This window comes from Pholcus phalangioides, unplaced genomic scaffold, assembly GCF_987345545.1.
Source record: "Pholcus phalangioides strain wild (caught in Gottingen) unplaced genomic scaffold, Ppha-v1.0 ptg000043l_1, whole genome shotgun sequence".
Lineage (NCBI taxonomy): Eukaryota > Metazoa > Arthropoda > Arachnida > Araneae > Pholcidae > Pholcus > Pholcus phalangioides.
This window is the reverse complement of record NW_028301629.1, coordinates 5,167,120-5,185,989: the sequence shown is the minus strand read 5'-3', so window position 1 is coordinate 5,185,989 and position 18,870 is coordinate 5,167,120. Positions and strand designations below refer to the sequence as shown.

At 40.4% G+C, this 18,870-nt stretch overlaps 1 protein-coding gene across 1 annotated transcript in view; it reads right to left on the bottom strand.

Annotated features, from left to right (window-relative positions):
* LOC149063822 (protein FAM151B-like) overlaps positions 1–18,870 on the bottom strand; it is a 38,877-nt gene that overhangs the window by 9,575 nt on the left and 10,432 nt on the right. Inside the window, exons 2-4 of the mRNA XM_089255616.1 lie at positions 13,380–13,494; positions 7,466–7,683; positions 7,022–7,197 (exon numbers count right to left, since the gene is read on the bottom strand). Coding sequence (XP_089111742.1) covers positions 7,022–7,197; positions 7,466–7,683; positions 13,380–13,488 — 503 coding nt within the window. The 5' untranslated portion in view covers positions 13,489–13,494. The remainder of the gene's footprint in view (positions 1–7,021; positions 7,198–7,465; positions 7,684–13,379; positions 13,495–18,870) is intronic.

Here is an 18,870-nt window from a genome sequence, read left to right as displayed (position 1 = left end):
TATGTATGTATGTATGTATGTATGTATGTATGTATGTATGTATGTATGTATGTATGTATGTATGTATGTATGTATGTATGTATGTATGCTCTTTATACAAATCTACAGTTTTAGACCGATTGTCGCCAGATTTTGCATATATACCAAACAGGTCCGGGATTGAGCCGTAGGCTGCTTTAAAACTTCGTCAGAGCTGGGCAAATGCCCGAAATGGGCAAAAAACTGTCGGGCAACAATGGTATTGGGGCCTCAACAATTACTTTCTCGGAACGTTTACTTTTGTTACCGTGGTTTCCAACAATGCGTTTCAGACGTGAATATATGCCTTTACAATGGTTTGTCACACCTTTAATTCTGTTATTATAACAGTTTATTCTTTTATAACGGTTTGTCACTTTTCCAATTTAATTGCAGAAAACCCGGGAAGCGCCGGGTATTTCTGCTAGCCTATATACAGGTTGTTCTGTAATCCTGTAAGTGATAATGCGGCCTTTATCTCATCAACCGCCCATCGTATAGGTATAGTTTCAATTTAAAAAATGCGTAAAAGGCGTTTGAATAATATTCGCTGCACAAGCTGGACGTATGACGTCGCTAACAACAGAGAACAACAACTACGACGACAAAACTCAGAATAAAAATGTTCAACGCCAGCTGATGAACTCAATTCTTGCCTCAAATCATCAGCACTCTGGCACGAAGTTAAAAAATTATCATTATCCACCAACATGCGAGTTCAACTGCAAAATGACTCAACACTGCTATCATTTTCACATCAGTTGACCAACCAGTAGACCCAAGCATTGGACCGATTACGTTCCCAAATGGATTTTGCCAGTTGTTAAACTCAGTTCAAGAACTTGCAGACAAAGTCTTCCCAAAAATTCAACAAAATGACCAAAACCATGAGTGGCTTTCTGAGAGCGATTCTGGCACCGAAAAATGACAGCGTGAACAAGATCAACGAAAAAATCCTAAAAATTATTCCAGGAGACTCCACATCTTACAAATCGGTTGACACTGTCACAGACACGGCACAGACATTTAGTTCTATATCCTGCAGAATTTCTGAACTCCTTTGGATATTCCGGGTGTGCCACCACACAATTTGACCCTCAAAGTCGGAGCACCTATAATGCTTTTAAGAAATTTGGACACACCGAGACTCTGCAATGGCACCAGACTCTGCGTGAAGAAACTGCACAATTGCATCATTGAAGCGACGATTCTAACTGGATGTGCCAAAGGAGAGAAGACGTCTTCGTTCCACGTATCCCAATTATCACCGAAGAAATGCCATTCACTTTCAAGCGATCACAGTTCCCGATTCATTTAGCTTTTGCCATGACAATCAACAAAGCGCAAGGCCAGTCGTTAGCGGTGGCAGGTATAAACTTACTTGAGCCCTGTTTTTCACACGGACACCTTTTCGTCACCTGTTCACGTGTTGATAATAGCAAAAATTTGTACATCTACACACCAGATGGACAAACAAAAATATTGTGTATCCACAAGCGATTGCCTGAAGATTTTCATTAGATTTTTGAGTAAGAAATAATTAATAAGCTATACATATATAAATTTTTTACGGGGCGGGCAACGTCGCCGGGTATCAGCTAGTCTTATATATAAATGTGAAAGTATGTATGTATGTATGTATGCTCTTTATACAAATCTACAGTTTTAGGCCGATCGTCGCCAGATTTTGCATATATACCAAACAGGTCCGGGATTGAACCGTAGGCTACTTTAAAAGTTCGTCAGAGCTGGGCAAATGCCCGAAATGGGCAAAAAACCGTCGGGCAACAATGGTTTTGGGGGCCTAACAATCACTTTCGGAACGTTTACTTTGGTTACCGTGGTTTCCAACAATGCGTTTCAGACGTGTATATATGCCTTTACAATGGTTTTTCACACCTTTAATTCTGTTATTATAACAGTTTATTCCTTTGTAGCGGTTTGTCACTTTTCCAATCCTCCCAGTAATTGAAGAAAACCCGGGAAGCGCCGGGTATTTCTGCTAGCCTATATACAGGGTGTCCTGTAAGTGATAATGCGCCCTTTATCTCATCAACCGCCCATCGTATAGGTATAGTTTCAATTTAAAAAATGCGTAAAAGGCGTTTGAATAATATTCGCTGCACAAGCTGGACGTATGACGTCGCTAACAACAGAGAACAACAACTACGCTGACAAAACTGGGAATAAAAATGTTCAAAAACGCCAACTGATGAACTCAATGCTTGCCTCGAATCATCAACACTCTAGCACGAAGTTAAAAAATTATCATTATCCACCAACATGCGAGTTCAACTGCAAAATGACTCAGCACTGCTATCATTTTCACATCAGTTGACCAACCAGTAGACCTAAGCACTGGACCGATTACGTTCCCAAATGGATTTTACCAGTTGTTAAACTCAGTTCAAGAACTTGCAGACAAAGTCTTCCCAAAAATTCAACAAAATGACCAAAACCATGAGTGGCTTTCTGAGAGCGATTCTGGCACCGAAAAATGACAGTGTTAACATGATCAACGAAAAAATCCTAAAAATTATTCCAGGAGACTCCACATCTTACAAATCAGTTGACACTGTCACAGACACAGCGCAGACAGTTCTGTATCCTGCAGAATTTCTGAACTCCTTTGGATATTCCGGGTGTGCCACCACACAATTTGACCCTCAAAGTCGGAGCACCTATAATGCTTTTAAGAAATTTGGACACACCGAGACTCTGCAATGGCACCAGACTCTGCGTGAAAAAATTGCACAATTGCATCATTGAAGCGACGATTCTAACTGGATGTGCCAAAGGAGAGAAGACGTCTTCGTTCCACGTATCCCAATTATCACCGAAGAAATGCCATTCACTTTCAAGCGATCACAGTTCCCGATTCATTTAGCTTTTGCCATGACAATCAACAAAGCGCAAGGCCAGTCGTTAGCGGTGGCAGGTATAAACTTACTTGAGCCCTGTTTTTCACACGGACACCTTTTCGTCACCTGTTCACGTGTTGGTAATAGCAAAAATTTTTACATCTACACACCAAATGGACAAACAAAAATATTGTGTATCCACAAGCGATTGCCTGAAGATTTTAATTAAAATATTTAAAAATAAATAAAAGTAATTTTTTCTTACTTGATGCAGAAATTTTTTTGAGTAAGAAATAATTAATAAGCTATACATATATACATTTTTTACGGGGCGGGAAACGTCGCCGGGTATCAGCTAGTCTTATATATAAATGTGAAAGTATGTATGTATGTATGTATGCTCTTTATACAAATCTACAGTTTTAGACCGATCGTCGCCAGATTTTGCATATATACCAAACAGGTCCGGGATTGAACCGTAGGCTACTTTAAAAGTTCGTTAGAGCTGGGCAAATGCCCGAAATGGGCGAAAAACTGCCGGGCAACAATGGTTTTGGGGCCTCAACAATCACTTTCGGAACGTTTACTTTGGTTACCGTGGTTCCCAACAATGCGTTTCAGACGTGAATATATGCCTTTACAATAGTTTGTCACACCTTCAATTCTGTTATTATAACAGTTTATTCCTTTATAACGGTTTGTCACTTTTCCAATCCTCCCAGTAATTGAAGAAAACCCGGGAAGAGCGCCGGGTATTTCTGCTTGCATGTATACAGGGTGTCCTGTAAGTGCTAATGTGGCCTTTATCTCATCAACCACCCATCGTTGAGGTATAGTTTCAATTTAAAAAATGCTTAAAAGGAGTTTGAATAATATTCGCTGCAGAAGCTGGACATCTGACGTCACTAACAACAGAGAACAACAACTACGACGATAAAACAGGGAATAAAAATGTTCTACGCCAGCTGATGAACTCAATGCTTGCCTCAAATCATCAGCACTCTACTTCACCAAACACCATCTCTGGCCATATCGCTACATTGCAATTTACTGCCATTAGTGAGATGGGTTGGAAGTGAAGGTTCTGTCTATCGGTGGTCGCCTCGAGTTTGTTAGGACATCAACACTCTGGCACGAAGCTAAAAAATTATCATTATCCACCAACATGCGAGTTCAACTGCAAAATGACTCAGCACTGCTATCATTTTCGCATCAGTTGATCAAACTTGGCAATGGAAGAATTCCCGTAGACCCAAGCACTGGACTGATAACGTTCCCAAATGGATTTTGCCAGTTATTATATATATAAACTCAGTTTAAGAACTTGCAGACAAAGTCTTCCCAAAAATTCAACAAAATCACCGAAACCATGAGTGACTTTGTGAGAGTGCGATTCTGGCACCGAAAAATGAGTGTGAACAAGATCAACGGAAAAATCCTAAAAATTATTCCGGGAGACTCCACATCTTACAAATCGGTTGACACTGTCACAGACACAGCGCAGACAGTTCTGTATCCTGCAGAATTTTTGAACTCTTTGGATATTCCGGGTGTGCCACCACACAATTTGACCCTCAAAGTCGGAGCACCTATAATGCTTTTAAGAAATTTGGACACACCGAGACTCTGCAATGGCACCAGACTCTGCGTGAAGAAACTGCACAATTGCATCATTGAAGCGACGATTCTAACTGGATGTGCCAAAGGAGAGAAGACGTGTTCGTTCCACGTATCCCAATTATCACCGAAGAAATGCCATTCACTTTCAAGCGATCACAGTTCCCGATTCATTTAGCTTTTGCCATGACAATCAACAAAGCGCAAGGCCAGTCGTTAGCAGTGGCAGGTATCAACTTACTTGAGCCCTATTTTTCACACCTTTTCGTCACCTGTTCGCGTGTTGGTAATAGCAAAAATTTGTACATCTACACACCAGATGGAAAAAGAAAAAAATATTGTGTATCCACAAGCGATTGCCTGAAGATTTTAATTAAAATATTTAAATATAAAAGTAATTTTCTCTTACTTGATGCAGAAATTTTTTTGATTAAGAAGTAATTAATAAGCTATATATATATATAAATTTTTTACGGGGCGGGCAACGTCGCCGGGTATCAGCTAGTACTTTTATAAAATGAGGATATGTCCGAATTTTTCATAGCTTCATGAACATGATAGATTTCAAATGAGAAAAAACATCAATTGTCGTATAAGTACATTATATAGCGCATAGGGGCTTGGCGCTAGTTATGACCTAGCTGGCCATACATCCAGTTTTCACCCTGAATCACCTACGTTTTGTGGCAATGACAGAAAATTATAAAAATTTCCGTGACAATTAGCTTGATGCCCACTTGGGATTTCGATAGTCAGCTAAAGGAGCCCGGATTAATTAATCAATAATTCTAGAATAATTCTGTTTCATTAATTCTAAAATATTTTTTTCATTAATTACAGAATTAATCGTCTTTCAATGTTTTCAACCATTATCGTAGAAAGAAAAAAAAAAAGAGTGCTTTATATCTTTTCTTTTAACACTTTCAAAAACTTTTGATGTTGCTGCCATCTTCTGGTAGAAATTTGAAAGTTTAGTTTTGAAATTATCATTTTGCCGTGAGATGGCAGCACATTACCACAGAATTAATTGTTTTATTATACGCAATAGTTAAATACGGGTATCCCTCGCTTTATGCAATTTCGGCTATAACGCGATTTTTAAGAGTTGATGTTAGGAATTCCAACCTGTGAAATTGCAGTCTGAAGATATGTACATATGACATAGTTAAATCCTCTGACGATGAAATACGTTGGATTTGATGATACAGCTGAGACAAAATATGAGCAAAATTCTTAGATACAACTCACCAGATCTCATTGATGAACAGTTGATAATACATTGACTATGCCGTGAGAAATTCGATTGAAAAAAAGCAGTTCCACCGAGACTAGTATTTTCATATTAAAGCAAGTTATGCAGAATTCTCTCTGGCTGTGCTACTAAAGTTTTCTAAGGAGACGAAAAATGCTGCTGTCAGCCGCATCTCGAGTGTTTCATTGAAAAAAATTATCAGCCCAGTCTCATCTTAAACACCTGTTGTTCGCGAGCACCACGGTGTTCCCTGAAGCATCTTGAGTGTTCGATGCTTGTGTCCGATTTCGTGCTCGCGAGCACATGGTCAACGTTTCAATTTAACCACCTTACGCAAATTGCATTCAAGAATTGAAATCATCCTGATTTTTTTCATGTACATTCGTACGTCAAACTTTCCGTAAGGGTGCCCTTCTTTTGATGATGGGTGCAGGCAGTTCTCGCGACTAGCAGAAGACTTCTGTATCAGAGCCTGTCTCATATTCAGAAAAGAAACATCTTTGATCGTCTGGGGGGGGGGAGGGAGAGAATGCACGAGCCCCCTATGCTCTCCCCACCCCCCGCGTATATTTCTCTGATCCCACCAATATGCGTTAGGAGGTAGGGGGCAGAGCTGACGAAATTCTGCTGACGGGGGGGGGGGTCACAAATGGCTAAAAAATTGCTGACGTAACACTTGAGCCGCCCCTAATTAGAATTTTTATGCTTAGAAGTGAAGCACCGCAGCTTCTTCGGTGGGCCGAATACATGGAAGGAGATATGGGAGGGGGGGCATTGCCCCCTAGCATCAAAAGTGGCTTGGGTAGATCTGTATTGTGTATTCTGTGTGTATATTAATTGACATCATCATCATCGTGCCCCCCCCCCCAGCAGTAATGACCTTGCTCCCCCCGACTTCCAAGTCTATATCCGCCTATGGCCGGATAGAACATCTAAGCGAGTCGTAGTGGTTTTCCCATCACTACCTTATCCCTATCTTTCCCATGTTAAATTCAACTCACTTTACTCGATTCCATTTTAGGCGACTATTTTGAGGAACCAATTAATCGTGTAAAACGGGGATGCCTGTACAGTGTGAAGTACATATTTTTTTACACACTCGTTGACACCCTTCCGATGTCACTAGAATATCGGTGATTGAAAAAACCATTTCTGTCAACCATTTTTGTGCAAATTTATTGATTGATTTGACTTCCGGGTTTGAATTTGTGGGTTGCAAAATCTGGTGATCCCTATGAGTGAATGAATAAAGTAAGAGAAAGATGGACGTTACCCAATCTTCATGTAGTTACTGCCAGGTATAACGTCAGTCGTCCAACCGATGGATATAATGGAACGAGGAAATCGTGTCCTGCACAACGTGAGAAAAGTCCATGCATCAACTGGAAACACCGGCGAGCTGTGAGGTCCTGGCAGAATGTCCGCATTCAGTATAATGGGTCCTCTGAGCTGCAATTGAAAAGTAATGCGCACCATCCACACGTAGAAAAACACACGTTAGTGACTCATATACAATTAACATTCGACATGTCAAAATATAACCTTATACCAAAAGTGACCGAAAGATGCTTAGCAAAACGGTCGTTATAATTTGGGTATTTTTAGGTGCGTGCGTGCGTGTGTGTGTGTGTGTTATGTCACTGGAACTAATGTCTCATGTAAGCAATGTTGCTTCACTTAATTAACATAACAATACTACGAATGTCTAATGTCTCACGTGATCTGCGATCCTTGCTAGGACCCTACAGGCCGGCTCAACAACTTCAGTCGATCGGAAATCGAGTTGAATCCCCTTGTTGTTGAAACGTAGCACTTCCTGCAGCCATTCCTCCAGGGTTACGTCGCTACCCACCGTAGGAGACTGCGCCATTAGTGGTACGGGGTACCTGCTGTTACTTGACATGCTGAGGTCTCCTTCCAAAATGCTCGCTGGACCTGAAAAATTTGAATCACCAAAAAAAAATACTGCACAAGATATATTACCCATCAACTTTGGTCGTTCATTCTCAAGGATAGGAGGATAGTATAATACTCAGGGTAAGTGCTAATGCGGCCTTTATCTCGCCAACCGTCTGTTGTAGATGAGATAGAGGTCGCATTAGCACTTACAGGACACCCTATATAAATGTTGGCAATGGATACATGAACATGTGATTCAGGCTTTGACAGCAATTTCTTCTTTCTGAACAAATTTCGTTTGAGCGAAGCAGCCAGTTGTATTTTTGTCAACTGACAAGCTCTTCAACTGAACTATACTACATAGCCACTGTCTGTGTCCACTTAGGACATTTTTTCTTGAATTTCTAGAAAAATACTGAACAAATCGCTCTGAAAATTCGGTGTACCCTATGTTAGTACTCAGCATTTCCTTTGAAAATTTAGTCTCACTGGTGCATTCAGGGGACCAATTAATACACAAAAGCGCTGTGCAGTAAATCATTTAATAGTATGGAAGTTTCCGGTGGTCCATGGTCACAGGGCCGTAAGTGTGGGGTGGGCCGTAACAAGTGGGTCTTTCTTACCTCGGACCAGAAGGTGGCACAAATTTCAACTTGCAACATCTCGTTGAACATTAAATGGGAGTGATAAAATGTGTGCTTGCCTCAGGATCAAGCATATAGTTGCGGCCCCTAGTGGTCGGTATTCAATGTCAAAGTCTTTCGATTAACGATAACCGCTCTACTATGACATTTTTCTTCGTCCACAGAATGTCGTTTTATATCGAGATTTCATTTTTTTTATTATGAATAAGCACAGTGTAAAATTTATCCTTAGTTTCTCTCAGATAAGATATCCACCGCATCTAATCAGTTTCTTTGCTCATCAAGCAAGTATGCTCGTACTATTCTGCAATATTGTTGGAAATAATGCAATTTTATTTTTTTTTAAAATATTTAGAAAAATTTGCTTAACTACAGAAAAAAATCTATTTCTTTCCCTTTCGGAGTAATTTCAATATTTATAGAACAATCCTTCAAACAATTTGAGCTAGGTACAGTGATCTCTCACTTATACGTTTCTCTCGGTTATAAGAGGATTTTCTGCACTCCCGGTCAAAGATATGCTATTCATTATACGCTTCTCTCACTTTTGTGTCTTTTTTTTTTCTTCTTATTCCCTTGTACCGACACTTAAGTGAGAGATCACTGCACATTTTATGTTTAAAACTTTAAAAAAAAATTATTGACTCAGTTTTGAAACAGATTTGCCGTATCCAAATAGGTTTCACGTCATGAATTTACGGTGGCCCCCACTTGTTAATGAATGAATTCAAATGAATGAAAAATAAAGACCTAATTCAAGTTACTTATTTATTCCAGATTCTTACTGCCCGTCAAATTGATGGAATTTTTTTTTCGACATTTCAAAATGTCCGGACTTGTCAATGCTAAAATAAGGGGAAAGAGAGAGATTCACTAGACATCTCGTCAATGTGAAAAAAGGGGTTAAACACACTGTGCGTCGGTATGCAAGAGGGCCCAACCCGCAAGGGTAAAAGCTTATATCCCTGGAGGGACAGAGCCTGGGCCGTGACTGGTTTGTCGGTATGCAAGAGGGCCTGGGTTGGGTCCCCGGTGGGGACAAGAGGACTTTTCTTTACAAGTTCGCCTCAGCATAATATCCAGAAAATATATTTCTTTGATATCTTGGGCTGAGAAAATCTGACTATCTCTTGCTACCGTCCCACCTGAGGGAGGAGGGGCGTTTCCTGAAGTTTCGAGAGGCTGCTAATGATTCTACTTCACGCCACAGAGCGTGAAATAAGGAAGGCAGGGTCGTGTCTCCAGTGGTGCAGATGGTAGCATGCTTTACCAGTATGCAAGAGGGCCTGGGTTCGAGTCCTGGTGGAGACAATATGAATTTTCTTTCCGAGTTCATCTCATCATAATATCCAGAAGATTTTTCCCTGAAACTCTTAGCACTTTTTCGGGTAAAACGAAGCGATTCCGTTATGCCAGGCGATTCCCTACAATCGTCCAAAAAAAAAAGAAGAAGAAATGAGTTCATTGAATTAAAGAGTAAATGGCAGGGCTGGAGCAATCGGGACACTGGCCCTGGACCCTGAGCCCCGGGGCCTCGAGAAAGCACACTACGGCTCTGGTAAATGGGAACAATAATACTGAATAACTATTTTCATTGGACTACAAAATGGAACTGAAATAATTCAAATATTGTTATGTTCACTCTACCTATTAAACTAAGCACTAGCATCTTGACAATTCTGTTAATTTGTAGACACGGCCTATTAAAAATAAATGTTTTACACTTTATGAAACACACAGGGCCGCAAATAGATGCTTGGTCAGTGGGGACAAGAACGCATTTTGGTGCGCCCTTAAAACGTTGAAGAAGAGATTAAGGTGTCAAATTTGCGCCTCCTTTGGTCCACCACCAGGGGCACCAGACCCCAACTGCTCATATACCCCCCCCCCCCGAAGTTGTGCCGCTGGAAACACAATTCACCCACCCTTCAGCCGTAGATTTATATTACTAGATAGATTATTTAATTATTTAATTATTTTTTATTATAATTATTTTTTATTATAATTATTTTTTATTATAATTATTTTTTATTATAATTATTTTTTATTATAATTATTTTCATTATAATAATAACTATTAATTATTATTCATTTATTATTTATTATTTTCAGCCGTAGATTTATTATAACTAGAGATTCTCAAAATAAAATTTATCAAAAATGTATATTATTTGCAGTATTGCTTACCGTTCCTTTGGGTTAGAAGAAACCGCCTACGAGAGTGGGTTGACGGAGCTCTAGCCCCGGGGCCTGGAGCCATACTCATCATTTTTTTGTTTTTCCATGCTATGGATTCCACAAAGGGGTGTCCCCTATTCCAGGATTGGGGAAGGGGGGGGGGGTCGTAATATGATTTATCGGCACCAATAGGCATTTCACTGTGGACATCTGTGTTGATGGAAATTTTCATTTCATTCAGACATTATGGTCTTCTCATGGCCCCCACATCCCGGAGCAGGGCCCCCAGGCCAGGATCTTATGCGGACCCCCGACCAGATTTTCATGGGCCCCCTTTATGATGAATTTACAGCGTGAAAAAACAAAAAAAAGTGGATGATTTTCACCTTGAGGATGGGTTTGTTACTTATAAGTACAGTCGTGTATTGTTAAAAAAATTGAAGGGAAAAGAATAGAAATACTTAGTTCAAGATATACAATATATACGCATACAAATTGATACGACTGATGTTAAAATGTTCTGTTTTCTCCTATGGGACATTCTGAAAGGAAAAAAAGAAATAAAAAGGACATCTCACGGACCCCCCCCCCCCTGACTCCCGGCTCCAAGGCTGGGGGCCATGGGTTTGAACCCGGATCCTCGCGATGCGAGTCCGTCACTATGACCACTCGACCACCACAGCGGCAGAATGTGAGGACTGTAAAAGGGCCTTTAACAACGACAGGCCTCATAAAGCTTGTTCAGTGCTTTGAGGAAACTGTAACGCTGGAGGATCGTGTAAGAGCCGGACGAATGTTTAAGGAAGGCGCGTTTGCCGCGTGTTGCAGCCGAAATTGAATCGTTAGCGCCCGAATCAGCTGCAGGGACCAGCAGTGCTCGTGAAGCTGCCAGACGCTTGGGCTTACCACCATCCTCGGTTCGCAATATTCTTCATGGAATTCTTGATCTGTACCCACACAGATTGCAGTCGTGCTATTAACTTTTACCAGCGGATACCGTTCAGAAGGAAGCATTTGCGACGTGGTCTTTCTCTAAAATCGAACAGAATCCCACCTGGCTCTTTAACATCTTGTGGACAGATGAAGCTCACTTTTCGCTTCATGGCGACGTTAATACCCATAACTGTCGCATCTGGGCGACGTCTAATCCACGTGAGTACACGCGAAACCATTGCATTCCCCAAAAGCCACAGTGTGGTGTGGGTTCACACGTTCGTTCATCATAGGACCCTTCTCCTTTGGAACGCAGTACTCAGTAAACGAGTGGAAAACGGCTACGGTGAATGCGCAGCGTTATTTAGCGCTTCTGCGCGAGAAGCCATGTTTGCGTGAAAGAGATGCGCTTTCTACCGTCACGTTTATGCAAGATAGAGCAACTAGTCACACTGCTACTCCGGTCAAGGCATTCCTGACACAGACGTTCGGGGAAGACAAAATCATTAGCAGGCGTTACAGGTTCCCATGGCCTCCTCGATCTCCAGATTTGACACCGGCAGACTTCTGGTTATGGGGATATTTGAAATCCCGGTTGTATCAATCCGGTCCGTCCAATCTGTCGGAACCGAAAGATGCGATCCGCCGAGAGGTGTCATGTGTACATCCGGACCTGCTGCACTCTGCCGTTGCCGGATTTGTGACTTACCTGCAATGCGTTATCCCCTGTGGTGGTGGTCATTTGATTACATACTGCTGTAATAAATTATTTGGAGGCATTCTGTTCGTTATTTGCATATATTTTCTCTGACTTGTGTACGTCAGCGCGACCTATCAGCTGTTTTTGAGTCATTTTTTTCCTGTCTTAAAAGAATTCCTGTGACCTAAAGCGTTACTAACCCTACTAACCGTTTTTTATTTCGGTAATTTTTCCGGTTTTTATGAATTTTTACAGTTTCTACGGACTTTTTGAACACCCTATATAACGTATAAATAAATAAATGTGAATTTCAGAAATAAAAGCGTCAAAGTTTTGCAAAAAAAATTTGGAATCGGAAATTTCTCATGTATTCGTAAAAAAAAAAATTCCAATTATAATTAAGGCTGTTTTTTAATCATGGCAGATTTGTTATGTAAATTAGTAGCCGCTCTTTTTTTTGAAAAGTTAAAACTTTTTTTTTTCTATTTGGAGTCTACTACAACGTAGATCGTTGGATCGTTCCGCATTGTCGATTAGTTTCACAATTTTCTTATAGAAGCAAAAGTAAACTGATTTACGTATTTTACGAATCAGAACTTCATTTTAAAACCCGATGGAAGATTATTTGCCTATACCAGGCACATATTTTGAAAAAACGATCGCATCTAACAAAGGAGCCATTATTAAGCAAAATGACAACCAATTGAGGCTACAAAGTGTTTGTTTCCAATATGTGTACATCCATTTTTTTTTTTTTTTTTGTGTATTATATGTTTGTATTTGTGTAACACATGTCTGAATTTGTGTATTACATGCTTGCATTTGTGAAATGAATAAAAAAAAAACTTTTTTGCCTTTTTATAACTACAAATCATAGATTTCATGAAAAATTAGTAAAAAATTGAGTTTTCGCATTTATCGCATCTATTTCGTCAATACGAAATTCCCGTATCCCTAGTGATGATTTTATTGCATACGCAACACTTAAATACGATGTGAAATACACATTTTTTTTTTTTTACATACTCGTGTCTACTCGTTGACACACTTCAGATATGACGAAAATATCTATGATTGGTATACCATTTCTGTCAATTTTGTATAAATTGATTGATTTAACTTCCGGCATGAACGGGGGAGGACGATAGCCCGAAGAGCACAAAATAAATCGTTCTGTCTCATAAAATACGGGACGCATCATCACCGTACGAACTTAATCATGAATTCGATTTTTCATGTATTTCATGAAATTATATTTCAATGGAAAATGATCTCACCTCGAAGTGCAGCAGCCAGACGAGCCTTGCTGTTGAGAGCTCGAGCCCATGACACTCGTAGACCATCTCCCTCGGCTTCGGGGAAATAGTCCAGTAGACTCGTTGGCATTTATCTCTGTGTTAAAGACATCAAATAAAACATTATTAAATTTTTTTGTTTCTTTTAAAATATGAATATAACTAGCTGATACCCGGCGACGTTGCTCGCCCCGTATAAAATGTATATACGATATACATATACTAGCTCAGGGGCGTAGCCAGAAATTTCGTTCGGGGGGGGGGACCACTTTCATTTCGGGGGGGGGACCAAAGTGACAGAACAATGGATTTGGCCATCTTTTTCCCTTTTTTCGGTCATTTTCTCACATTTCGGATTTCCCCCCCCCTCGCTACGCCCTTGTACTAGCTTATTATATAATTATCTCTTAATCAAAAAAAATTCTGCATCAAGTAAGAAAAAACTACTTTTATTTTCAAATATCTGAATTAAAAACTTCAGGCAATCGCTTGTGTATACACAATATTTTTTGTTTTTGCATCTGGTGTGTAGATGTACAAGGTTTTGGGATTACCAACACGCGACGTAAAGCTGTCAGTGTGAAAGACAGGGCTCAAGTAGGTTGATACCTGCCACTGCTAACAACTGGCCTTGCGCTTTGTTGATTGTCATGGCAAAAGCTAAACGAATCGGGAACTGTAATCGCTTGAAAGTGAATGGCATTTCTTCAGTGATAATTGGGATACGTGGAATGAAGACGTCTTCTTTTGGCACATCCAGTTAGAATCGTTGCTTTAATGATGTAATTGTGCAATTTCTTCACGCAGAGTCTGGTGTCATTGCAGAGTCTCCGTGTCCCCAAATTTCTTAAAAGAATTATAGGTGCTCCGACTTTGAGGGTCAAGTTGTGTGGTGGCGGACCTTTAATATCCGAAGAGTTCAGAAATTTTGCAGGATACAGAACTGCCTGCGCTGTGTCTGTGACAGTGTCAACTGATTTGTAAGATGCGGAATCTCTTGAAATAATTTTTAGGATTTTTTCGTTGATCATGTTAACACTGTCATTTTTCGGTGCCAGAATCGTTCTCTCACAAAGCAACTCATGGTTTCGGTGATTTTGTTGAATGCTTGGAAAGATTTTGTCTGCAAGTTCTTGAACTGCGTTTAACAACTGGCAAAATCTATTTGGGAACATAATCAGTTACACTTCCGGCACAGCTCACTAGGTAGTAATCGCCCATAGATGGTGATAGACCCGAGTTGTGCTCGGATTGAAAGAAAGACAGTCCATTGCTTGGGTCTGCGGAAATTCTTTCATTGCCAAGTTTGATCAACTGATGTGAAAATGATCGCAGTGCCGAGTCATTTTGTAGTTGAACTCGCATGTTGGTGGATAATGATAATTTTTTAACTTCGTGATAGAATGTTGATGATTTGAGGCAAGCATTGAGTTCATAAGCTGGCGTTGAACGCGGAACTACAGGCAGAGTCTGACGAAAATCTCCAGCCAACAAAACAACCTCTTTTACCATGAGCCGCTGATTTCCTCGTAGATCTTTAAGTACCATGTTGACAGCTTGCAGGGCCCGTTTGTGAGACATTGTACACTCATCCCAAACTATGAGATTGCACTCTTGCAACGCTTTTGCTGGGCCTGTTCCCTTGGCAATGTTGCAAACTGGAGATTCGTTACAGTTCACGTCCAGTGGTAATTTGAAGGCGGCATGTGCCGTACGACCTCCATTTAGTAGTGTTGCGGCGATGCCAGAAGAGGTCACTGCTACTGCAATTTTCTTTTGCTGCCTCACCTTTGCCAAAAGTGAATTGATAAGGAACGTTTTGCCAGTGTCACCGGGAGCCTCGACGCAATAGATGCCGCCATTTCCATTATTAATCGTTTGCTGAATTCTATTGTAGGCTTGTCTTTGGTCGAAAGTTAAAAGGGGTTCTTTCGCTGCAATATGTGACTGTAATTCATTAACATCGTAATTTCTCTCCTGCATAATTTCATGAGTGAGTTTGTTGGTGTTAGTCCGTTGCGGTGAAAGAAGCAAACAGCACTGTCTGAGGTCTTTCCCAGCCATTGACAAAAAAAGGTCTTCTAGATGGATGAGAGCTTGATTGTACATGTCTGGTGAAAATTTAATTTCTAAATTTGGATTTTCCCGTCTGATTCTCATAAGAATGTCTTCACTGAGATCATCTTTGTATTTTTCCCACAATTGAAGTGGATTTGACACATATTGGGTAGATAAAAGAATGCCAAAAAGATGTCTTAGGCGAATGGCAGATTGAGTGATTTTAGCTTCAGTCATTTCCAAATCCCAGTGGTCATCGTTTTCCAGCAATCCTCGCTTTTGGCATGCTTCTTGCATGGTTGCATAAACTTGACCATTAAATGTTTTCAAATCAACGAATGATGTTGGTCCTTTGATGATGTGAAGCAACATACGCAGAAAGAAGCATTCGCCACTTGACGGATGAACGACATAAACGCGGCCAAGTGTTTCTGATGATTTAACCACAGGATGCCCTGCAATATCAGCTCCTTATTTGCGTCGCTGCCATTTTTTGCCAGATGCATTCCATGTGTAGAACCATGTGTTCTGGCAAATGCGTCGGTTTTACATAATTCAAAGAATTCGGTCAGTGTTGTCCTTGGTGGCTGTTGCAAGTTATTTGCTTGGAGGTTTTCCGGAATATACCCTCTATCCATTTTCAAGGTGAACACGCAGATGTTGAACCGATGGGCAGCGTTCGTGAATTTGGAAGCTGAAGACTCCTCAAATCGCTTCGTTGCTGCAAATGTATCTTCCCAATCGGAATGTTGAAATCTCACCGTTCGTTTGTTGGCCCAATCCAAAAATTGCTTGGTCATTTCCTTTGTTGACATACTTGCGAATGTACTTGATGGCTTTTACAGACTAGCAAGACTATACATTAATGTGTGCCTGGAACATTTTTGACAATATTGAGGAATATGGAACTACCCATCTATTGTCAACGTTAGCGTCTACATGGCGTATTTTCAATGTAGTGGTGAATCCTCCATCTTCGGGCTTTCGTCTCCTGTACAAAGGATAGCCATCTTGGCCAGTCTGTGTTTCTTAGCATTGTGCGTGGATATTTCTTGGAGCATTGCCCATTCATCATGCAAGGAGCGTTCGTGTTTAGTGCTCCACAGGGTCCGTGAATCATATTTTTGGTGATGATCTGAAACAATGATGGATCTTGATTTGGATTACGCAATTCGTCAGAAATGACGTTGTCGATATCAGTTGGCCGGATTCTTTCTCGCAACTAGATGAGGATGTGGGCATACGAGAAACTTCTTTTTTGCCATTCGATTGAATACATCCAGCATCTCGTTTCTCCGAAAATATGAAATTTCTTCACGACGTTCATCAGTGTGGTTCATTTTCTCTTGAACACTCTGGCAATCGGGTCATGTCGATCTGTAGCTTTCTGACCAGGCAGAAGAGCCTCTTGTATTTCAGACAAAAGTGGATTGCATGTGAAGGTGGTGAACAGCACAGGTCAGGGTGACCATAACTCCTGACATAAGTCATTGCATCCTGGGTCATAAGTCATGCATGTGTTTTGGACCGCCACAGTAAAGACTGCTGGTAAAATCACCATTCTCCCGAATTCATTTGAATTCGCGTCATTGGCCATAGCATCTCTAAGATGAATGTAATCATCTACTTTCAGTTTTTCTTGGTTTATTCGGATGTAGAGTAGAGTAGCCGTTCACTTTCGATTTTGGCGTACATATCCACCAGAAACTGATGGAGTAGCTGCCAGAATTTTAATAAATGATTTTCATCTCCTACCCTTCTCATCATTCTGAATTCATAAAGGTCCATAGCAGATGCCTTCTTTCCCAGTAGCGGGTAACCTGTGGTTGGATTGATCTGAGGAATTCCAAAGTTGCCATCAATGCCTTGCCAAAAGATGATCGGGTATTGGAGATCATCGTACGATCTCTCTGTGAGCCTCCGTTACTCTCTGTAGCCTGTTATTTCTTTTCTGCAGAACAATATCGCGGCTTTAAAATTCATTCCCCACAATAACAACCGCTACCTCATCAATTGTTGGTGCACTAATGTCCGTGGATGGGCACCTACTGGAGTCTTATCGGCTCTGGGGTAATTATTTGGTAATCATCTCTTGGCATAGCTCCAGCGCAGTCTTGAACAAATTCACGTAGGAATTGAGTTCGTGGAGGAATTGTTGTAGCGCCAGGACGATATGCTGTTTGGTGGTTGGAATATTGGAGCATCGTTGTCGGACTTCTGCATGTTGGTCTCCCATGAAGAAAATCTGCAGGAATTTCGGCTCTTCGTTCGTTCCTAGGAGCAGTGGCCCTGAACGATGGTAGATTTATCGCTGTACTTTGAATGTGGGCATGAATCCAGGCTCCCAATTTCTTTTGTCCGGAAGAGGTCATTTGGAAGCAAGAGTTGTACTTTCTGATGTTTTGCAGAAAGTGTTTGGAATCTGGTGTGGTTCCAGGCATCAAAGTGTGAAGGGTTGAAAGGGTTGAGAAGAGTTGGAGGAGTGTTTTAAGTGTTTCTGATCGACGGAATCGAAACAAACATCTCATAAACTACGAGGCTTCCGCCAAGGATATTGACTTATTAAACAGATAAATTGATTGATATAAACAAAAATAAAAGTACCCGTAATCTTTAACCGAAATTCGGGACACACTCTTAAAGTAGTAAAACTTAATCCATTATTTTCAATTAATTTTATTGCAGCGTCCGTGTATAAAAATGATTATAATGCTTGCCCAAAAATTGAGAGAGAGAAAATTTAATATTTATTTTATATACGTGTGTGATTCATTTTTAATGGACTTTCCTGTTCGCGTATCTCATCGTGTCACGAAGAAAATGACCTCAGAGCCAAGTTTTCCCTTTCGCTCATCATTATGTGTTTTCGATTTCTTTCCATTTCTCTTTGCAGTATTTTATCCACTAGTACGTTGAAAGAACAGGAAAACCACGTTATCCAATTATCCTGGAAGATTTTGCGTTCGGATCAAAAAGGCCGGCCATGAGAGGTCATCAACCTGAGTTATATACCCGAATGGTCAAGTCTATGAACAGAAGAAACAAAAAAAAAAAACCTAACTGGACCTTCGTCTTTTTTTCCCATCATTACAGTCACTGGCCCAGATTTTCGTTATATGAGTGTGAAAAAAATGAAATACTACAAAAAATAAATAAATAAACAAGAACTTCTTGCTCTTCCATACGTGTATATAGCGTAGGTTGAATGCAAGTTAGTAAAAAAAAAAAAATTGTGATAGAGTATGTTGTGTGTGAGTAAATGAGGTCAGATGCGTAACCGGTTTTGACGCTACTGTTGATACTCCAGGTATGGAATTGTTATTCAAATTAGAATACGTTTTGATGCGGGGTTTTATTTGCTTTTCATTTTTCTTGTTTTGTACATGAATCATCCTTAATCGGGGATCTATCTTGT